Genomic DNA, 8,314 nt, shown 5'->3' on the forward strand with positions numbered 1-8,314 from the left:
CGAAACAACTTGACTAACATCGCCATCTGAACTTCCATCTTCTTACTTCTTATTCCATTTTCCGCTTTCTCTCTCTCCCTTACTTATTACATTATCAATAAAATGTTAACGATATAGTCAAGTTAAAATTTCAGAGCTCATAATGTAATATTTTATGATTTGTTGTACAAATGTTTTATAGATACATGTGTATATAGTTTGTATAACGCGTGTTTCTTTTTAAATTTTAATTTCAAATATAAATAGGTATTTAAGGGTATAGGGATTTAAGGATCAACGCGATGCTGCAAACGCTTTGAAGCATTTGATGGACCAATTAGAAGAAAGAATTTTACAAACAATTAAAAAACGCTTCAAAGCGTTTGCAGCATTGCGTTGATCATACCCTAAGTGATAAAATCGACACAAGGATCATTCTGCTTAGTTATTCATGGAATGCAAAGAAAGATAGGACACACACACACACCACACACACACACACACACCACACACACACACACACACACACACACACACGCACGCACGCACGCACGCACGCACACACACACACACACGGATCAGGAGAGGGAGAAAGAGACAAATTTAGATAGAATTACTGGGCAATTATTACTTAAGCTTCTTCTTTTTTGAAGAAAATTCTAAACTGATGATATACTGCAATAATAAGTTGGAGTGAAATAGAATATAATTTGTTTTACTCCAACTTATTGCACTGTTTCTTCACACTAGTTCAAGTTCAGAACTTTCTTCGAAAAAGAGGTCTCGCGCATGTGTTCTTCATCCTGTCGACAAAATCAGTTATATTATTGTATTGTTATACGGATTCGCAGAATGTCTTTATTAGTTCGAAGATGCAAATTCAATAGTTGCTGGTATTCGACGCTCGTAAATAGGCTAAAGCTTCACGAGCTACATGCTTGGTCGTTAACTAACCTGATTTGGACTTCGAGTAGGTTTTGCAATGCACGCGCGAAACCAAATATTTTCGATGACAAAACTAAAAAGTTTTTAGATTATCTCACAAATGAGTACAGAAACAAGTCCTGGCAAAGTAATAACTTTATCGATTTTATCGATTTAAATGCTTCCGGTAGTTTATTTAATGAAAGAATACAACTTGTGGAAAATATTCAAAATCTGCATAACTTAGGTAAATGGAGTATATTCATGACAATTGACATTATTTATTATAGTCTACAACGAAAATTTCTTTTTACAGGGCAACAAGATATAGAAATAAAAAAATTAGCGGATGAAGAAACAATGTTATATAAAGAACAATTAAATGAACTTGATGAAAGATTATTGCACATGATACTGACAAATATGTGCAAAGATTTTTATAGTAACATCATTATTGAAATAACGGCAGGTGTTGGTGGTCAGGAAGCAATGTTGTTTGTCAAAGACTTGTATGATATGTACATAGATTATGCCAAGTGTTTAGATTTGGATCATGAAGTGATCGACATAGAGATGACTGATAATAAGGGTATTAGACATGTCAGTATTATGATATCTGGCGATCAAGTCGACAAGTTTCAACATGAGGGTGGTGTACACAGAGTACAACGGGTACCAGCTACAGAAAAATCAGGCCGAGTACATACCAGTACTGCCTCAGTAGCTATTCTGCCAGTGCCATCAGAAATACAGATTATGATTAATGAAAATGATCTAAAAATAGAGACAAAAAGATCGTCTGGTGCAGGTGGTCAACACGTGAACACTACAGACTCTGCAGTGAGGATAACGCATTTGCCAAGCGGGTTAAGCGTTACCTGTCAGGTAGATAGATCACAAAATAGGAATAAAAAAATAGCGATGGACAAACTGAGGAGTATCCTGTATGAGCAGCAATTGAATAAGCAAACGTCGTTCACGAGTAAATTACGGCAAAAGCAAATGGGAATGGGATTCAGAAATGAGAAGATCAGAACATATAATTATAATCAGAATCGTGTGACTGACCATAGGCTAGGTCAAAATGGGACTTTCAACTTGATAGAATTTATGCAAGGTGGAATAGCTCTAAAGGAATTGGAGGATAGATTGTGTAATCACATGCGGATAGAAACTCTGTTAGAAGTAATAAAAAAACTGGAGTCACAATCAAAGTAATGTTAATCCATTCTAGCATCATCATTTTGATATAAAAGATTGTATATAGGATTTGTTTTACATAGGCATTGTACAGAACACATAATCAAATATATATAATATATGTAGTATATACTAACACATTCTCATTTATATTTGATCGAGATGTCATTCCTCTCATTTGATAAGACAGATTGATTTAATTTTATATATACTGATTTAATTTTATATACACATACACACACGCGCGCACACACACACACACACACACACACACACATATTCGCCAAATTTGCTGATAAACATATGGAATTTTGTATTTATTTTTTGTCTTAACTGTGATGTAAAGCAACTTTACTTATTTCATTAAATACAAAAGTACAAATACAGTAATATACAAAATTCATATGTTAATAATTTCATCTTCATATCGGTGCTTTCTCTTAATCCTTAAGAATCATGGAAAAGATCCTCATCATTGATGTACACATATTTCTTTCTATATTTGAATTCCATATACCTTATCTTCGTCGAGGCCTAAGCAGATTGCACACACACATGATATCGCTATCTGAAGAGGCTTCAATATGCAGCACAATAACGATCCCATGAAAAGAGTTCTATTATTTCTTCATTTAAATAATCTAAACTTATCTAAATTTTTAAATAGGGACTTTTGTACTTGTGCAGATATGCAAATTCTGAAGCAGTCACTTATCAGATATTAATTCCACTCTCTTTTCTTATTTCTTCATTTAGGAAATTTACTTTCTCATCCTTTTCATTTTCTAGTTAAACAGAAATATTTGTATTATATTTCTATTTATTATATTTCTAAATCAAGCTTGTCCAATTTAAACTTCGAAGCAAAAAGATTTAATGTGGGTAAGATTTCAGAGACTATATAGTGTTGATATACATTTGAATGACGTTTATCAATACTTTACAGTCTCCGAAATCTTACATTGAATTTTTTACGTTGATGGCTTTACATTTTTAGTTCCGGGGCTCAAATTGGACAGGTTTGTTTTGAATTAATTTGCAAAAATAAAATGAAAAATTAATGTACCTCTTAGGTCTGATTTCATATCATCTTCTTTCTTTGAATTAATGTTTATAATACGCATATCCATTTCTTGACCTTTTTCCAAACGCAGTCGCTTCGTAGATCCCTTTAATATAAAAAAATATCAAAACTCAATATCTATGTATTATGCAAATAATGCACTTTTTTAAATTGATCAAATATAGAGATTAATATAAAGGTCACTACCTTGTATGATCTGTTATCTCTTCGCCCACCTTCACCTTCATCTTCACTATCACTATATTCATTCTCATGTTGTATTCTTTTATCTAGATCACGTTGAGGCAGTCTTTCATCAAGATTCATCTTCTCTTCAATTTCTGAATCTTCAATAACGGCACCATCCTCTGGTATTGCCTGAACTTGTACGCCAGGTGCATGAGGTAGCATTCTTAGGTTTTCAAACAATCTTGTTCTATGATAAAAGCCAATGACGAATTAGTATATTAGTATTGAGGAAAACCCCCTATTATGAGATAGGCAGCTAATATGAGATAGTGGCGTTTCTGCTAAACTAATAAATGCTATCTATTGGTTTCACCATATTTATTGCTCTTAGATTGAGAACTATTTAGTGGAAAATTCATTATTAGATCATGCCTGTAGTCATTGTAAAAAAAGATTTTAAAATTTGGATGTCTTCAAGTTTTATTGAAATGAGCCTTTAAAACTTATTTATTATTTAATAAGTAAATATTTGGTAATAAATTCTTCATATAGTGATAGAGTAAGATTGTACTAATATAAAAATACGGAATATGTTGAATTTTTTAATTACAGTAGTTAGATTTGATGGTCATAAAACTATATAAGGCGTGGAAATCGTAATATGAGATACCCAGGGTATTTCTAATATAAAATAATCTATGCTCCTATGACATATCCTATGAAAATCATTGCTAAAGTATAAATTTATTTAAATTTATTAAAATATTTTTCGCAATAAGTTTATTATAATTTTTTAAGATTAAATTTGGGAAATTTGGGGGAATTATTAATATTTCAGATTGATTGCGTTGAAAGTCCGACAACCATATCGACACGCAATTATCATTTCTGAAATTAATTAATTTATATGAATATATATATAATAATTCAACATGTTAACCGTATCTTCAGACCGTAGTGGCATTTCGTATTTAAAATAGTGTAATTTAATATAAACGGTCTCTTTTTCAATCTTAAAGTATAAATATTATTGTACAATAATAAAAAAGACAACTGGAATGAACATCGAGTGCCTATTTCTGAGATGCTTGGTTCCAATTACCTGAAGACGAATTCTGAATATAATCCATTGCATTCTCATTTTTCGCATATATTGGCTATTTGTTTGTATTTTAGAAACATTAAATAAAATTTTTTAATTGCAATACTAATGTACTTTGTATTTTATTATCGATTTCTCGGAGGATCTCGTATTAGGAGCACAATTTTTTGACTTTGCGATTTGCTCACTTTTTACATTTCTTTAATTAAAAAAAAAAATAGAATTAAATTTTACATTATCTTAAAGCTTATTAAATTCCTTTCAAAATAATCTTTTTTTATTATTTTTTTAATTCTGTCTATATTCAGTATCTCATAATGGGATCCTTTCCTCTACATATAAAAATGTTGTATAAAAACAAATTACACATAGAAATGAAAATCAGAACTTACTTAATTTTATCGAGATATTCGGAAGTGTTTTGATTTGTCATATTTGAAGGACTAATATGCAATTTAAAGTCAGGGCCAAAATATTCAAAGTAATCGTTATATGGAAGCTCGTTAGCGATTTCACATCCGAGAGCCACCGAAGTTTCATATGTCCAACATCTGGAGACATTTCTGATAGTATAACCACCACCTCCCACCATCAAGAAAGGTAAATTATATCTCTTCACAAACTCTACGCATTTACCATGGCCTCTCACAGTTAAATTAAAGCATCCCAATCGATCGCCTACATAATGATTAATATTTGCATTGAAAATTATGTAATTTTATTGTGACATATAATTTCTCTTTAAAAAAAAATTTTACCTGTTAATGAATCTGCTCCACATTGTAAAACAACAGCAGAAGGTTGAAATGTCTCCATCACTTTAGAGATGATAGGAACGAATATCGATTCATAACTTTCATCATCCATACCATCCCTTAAAGGTATATTAACTGCGTAATACTTTCCCTGTTAATAATGACAAAAAGAAACTATATATATTAGTAATGAGTTAATATTTCAGATAAGTAATACTATAGATATTATATTATATTTTAATAACTTTTTTTACCTTTCCTGCTCCCATATCGCGAAGATCTCCTGTTCCAGGGAAATACTCGCCATATTTGTGAAATGATACCGTCATTACTCTATCCGTTGTATAAAAAGCTTCTTCTACACCATCACCATGATGAACGTCAATGTCGATATATAAAACTCTCTGATGGTATTTTAGTAATTCCAAGATCCCAAGTACAATATCATTTACATAGCAAAAACCAGAAGCTTCGCTCTTCTTTGCATGATGTAAGCCACCACCCCAATTGATACAAATTTCTGAGGCTTGCTTATTGAGTTTAACAGCAGCAGCTACAGATCCACCCGCTGATAATTGACAGAATTCGTACAAACCATCGAAAACAGGGCAATCTTCTCCTACGTTAACTGTCCCATAAAGAAAGAAATATTAAAATGTTTCAAAAAACATCATTTCAATCAATCATTATTATTCAACAATAATGTCTTACATCGTTGCATTTGTTTATTATATTCTCCCATATTGTCTGGTCGTATTGATCTCAAAAATCTGATGTAGTCATCGCTATGAAATTTTGTCATTTCTTCTGCTGTAGCTTTATGAGGTCGCTAGGTAATAAAATGTAAATATTATAATAACCACATTCTAAATAAATGTATTTTGATAGAAAACTATAAACAAGTAAAAGATGAATACACAAATGAAAAATAATTATAACAATGTATTTACATATATTTCCATCTTTCTATAAAGACCATAATTCAAGAGTAGATTGTGCGTCATCCGTATACGATGTGGTTTCATAGGATGTCCTTGACCATAATAATAATTTCCAATATCACCTGGTTAAATTAAAAAACATGCTTAAATAAATCAAAGCAACATATAAAGTCTCAAATTTTTCATTATCATCAATGGATGTGTTTCAGTGAAGACTACAGTATACCGGAATACATTTAAGAATCTTTCACCACTTTCTACAAAAACTATATTACTTTCCATTATGTTGATTAAATTATCGATTCAATACAAAAAATATTTTTGGGAATATATAAGATCTATCGAAAAAATAACTGTATTATCATAGTTTATTGTAATTACACTTGGATATACAGATACATAATAGCTATGTAACCAAGAACGGCTGACGCTACAGTCGCGCGATAACACGGTTGAGAGTCTGTCGGCTTAACCATGCGAAAATCGTATTATCAAACGTAATGAGCATGCAAATCTCAGTTTACGGCGCCGAGACAATCGTGCTTCTTACTATCTGTCATCTATCAAGCGGAAAAGAGACTGATTAGCGGCCAAATGTCAAGCGAGATAAAATAGAGGTGTGTAAACGTGAGAGGTGCAACATATTTTGACAAGGTATATTTCTATGGTTTTACAACAGTTCTTTTAGCACTTACTATCATAGTAATAACAGACGCGCTTCTTGAATGGCTGCATGGCCATTTCTACGGATTCTGCTCTCGTTAAAATCGGATGAAACTGGATGAAACACTTGGTACGAAATTAAACGAAGACCATGGGTAGTGGCTTATACTGACAACTGTACACAACTATATTCCAGTATACATGTGTCGTTCAAATCCGCCAGAACTCGCTTTCATTCGCTTCGATTCGCTTCCACCATGAGACCGAGAGGGGAAGTCAACTCTCTCCCCCCCCCCCTCCCGCCCCAAAAGATGCGTCCTAGTTCCAGCGACATCTGGTGATCTATTTTCTGTTCCTGCACTAAACTGTTCTAGAACTCTCTTTCTCACTTTAAACAAATATCAAACGTACATCTATCTCACTTTAAAGCGGGAAGCACAGACTCTTGCATTACGCACGTAATAAGAATTTGAACCAATCAAAGTCCTTCGTTTCCTACCTTTCCAAATAAAGAACTATGATTGCTTGAATTTCTTATGCTTTATGTTTTATGCGTTATGCAAAAGTCTATGCTCCCCGCTTCGGTTTCAAAAGTGTACATTAGTTCATAGAAAACAGACTTTGGGTTAGAACAAAAAGGGGCTTCGCACAATAAAAGGAATAGGGAACAGAGAACAGAGAATAAGAATTTTAACCTATCAAAAACTGTGTATTCCACAATGCACGATTCTCTGTTCTCAGTTCTTTTTATTGTGCAGAGTCCCAAATAGTCACGTGACTACATGACAAAGTAGCGCTAAATTCAAATCGTGCTTTCAAAGAAATATCTTGAAGTGCTTCTCACTTTTGAAAGATTAAAGATAAGGATGAAAGATGACCGATTAACAGATGAAATTAAATATAAGATTAAAAAATCACTGGCATGTTATAATCAATATCAATATATGTATTACTATTACGTTAGGGAAAATGTCCCTTAACAAGTAAAAAGACTTTCAGCCCACATATTCTATTTTAAAAAATTTGACAATTATACCACTTGATATAGCAACGCTTCAGTTTTAAGAATCTGTATTTTTAATTACGATACGATTTTTAATGGAGTTACGAGTAATAAAATCAGAATATTTCTTTTTACTTAATCCGCGAGTAACTCAGGAACAAAAAATCATAGAAACATTTTTACAAAATAATTTTATAGAGAAAGCTTTATACTTTCACGATAGATAGTCGGAAATTTGCTCAAATTTTTTTTTGAATATGCTACAGACTTACAAAGTAAAAAGAAAATTTTTCATTTTTTTTCAGTTCGTAGTTTTTCTATATACCTATACATAAAAATTACAAAATTCACATAAATTCAAAAAATATATAGCAACTATTCAAAAGTAGAGAGTTCAAGCTTTAAAACTTTTTTAACTTTAAATTTTTATCATTTTTAACGAAAATATTGATAGGAAAAAATCTTTTTTTTACTTATGAAAAGACTTTCCCTAAC

At 31.8% G+C, this 8,314-nt stretch overlaps 2 protein-coding genes across 7 annotated transcripts; one reads left to right on the forward strand and one right to left on the reverse strand.

Annotated features, from left to right (window-relative positions):
* The first annotated feature begins 100 nt into the window (after window positions 1-100).
* Window positions 101-4,560, forward strand: mRF1 (mitochondrial translation release factor 1). 4 transcript variants are annotated; one of them, XM_087414866.1, is made up of 4 exons: window positions 101-246; window positions 831-1,150; window positions 1,220-2,117; window positions 3,461-4,560. In XM_087414866.1, the coding sequence occupies exons 2-4, from the start codon at window positions 832-834 to the stop codon at window positions 3,468-3,470; spliced, it is 1,227 nt and encodes a 408-aa protein (XP_087270992.1). In that variant the 5' UTR covers window positions 101-246; window position 831; the 3' UTR covers window positions 3,471-4,560. The 4 variants fall into 4 exon arrangements, with proteins under 4 accessions (XP_087270992.1, XP_011050776.1, XP_011050775.1 ...); XM_011052474.2 differs by lacking the exon at window positions 101-246 and having other exon boundaries at window positions 270-949; window positions 1,013-1,150; XM_011052473.2 differs by lacking the exon at window positions 101-246 and having other exon boundaries at window positions 271-1,150.
* On the reverse strand, window positions 2,146-7,124 carry LOC105143906 (histone deacetylase HDAC1). Of its 3 annotated transcripts, XM_087414863.1 has the most exons (10): window positions 6,849-7,124; window positions 6,535-6,713; window positions 6,163-6,275; window positions 5,924-6,041; window positions 5,467-5,840; window positions 5,216-5,363; window positions 4,850-5,135; window positions 3,374-3,602; window positions 3,170-3,272; window positions 2,146-2,888 (listed from the first exon to the last, which is right to left on the reverse strand). In XM_087414863.1, the coding sequence occupies exons 3-10, from the start codon at window positions 6,235-6,237 to the stop codon at window positions 2,818-2,820; spliced, it is 1,404 nt and encodes a 467-aa protein (XP_087270989.1). In that variant the 5' UTR covers window positions 6,238-6,275; window positions 6,535-6,713; window positions 6,849-7,124; the 3' UTR covers window positions 2,146-2,817. The 3 variants fall into 3 exon arrangements, with proteins under 3 accessions (XP_087270989.1, XP_011050777.1, XP_087270990.1); XM_011052475.2 differs by lacking the exon at window positions 6,535-6,713; XM_087414864.1 differs by lacking the exons at window positions 6,163-6,275; window positions 6,535-6,713.
* Between the last annotated feature and the right edge of the window lie 1,190 nt (window positions 7,125-8,314).

Source organism: Acromyrmex echinatior, chromosome 16 (assembly GCF_024713525.1).
Source record: "Acromyrmex echinatior isolate Ae372 chromosome 16, ASM2471352v2, whole genome shotgun sequence".
Taxonomy (NCBI): domain Eukaryota; kingdom Metazoa; phylum Arthropoda; class Insecta; order Hymenoptera; family Formicidae; genus Acromyrmex; species Acromyrmex echinatior.

Bases quoted from the DNA above. Each gene is read 5' to 3' on its own strand.
- mRF1 (XM_011052473.2), top strand. From the start codon at position 769: ATGTGTTCTTCATCCTGTCGACAAAATCAGTTATATTATTGTATTGTT. The intron at 1,151-1,219 runs GTAAATGGAGTA...TTCTTTTTACAG, and splicing joins TCAAAATCTGCATAACTTAG to GGCAACAAGATATAGAAATA.
- LOC105143906 (XM_011052475.2), bottom strand. From the start codon at position 6,894: ATGGCCATGCAGCCATTCAAGAAGCGCGTCTGTTATTACTATGATA. The intron at 5,841-5,923 runs GTAAGACATTAT...TTTATGGGACAG, and splicing joins TAATAAACAAATGCAACGAT to TTAACGTAGGAGAAGATTGC. The intron at 5,136-5,215 runs GTAAAATTTTTT...ATCATTATGTAG, and splicing joins TGGAGCAGATTCATTAACAG to GCGATCGATTGGGATGCTTT.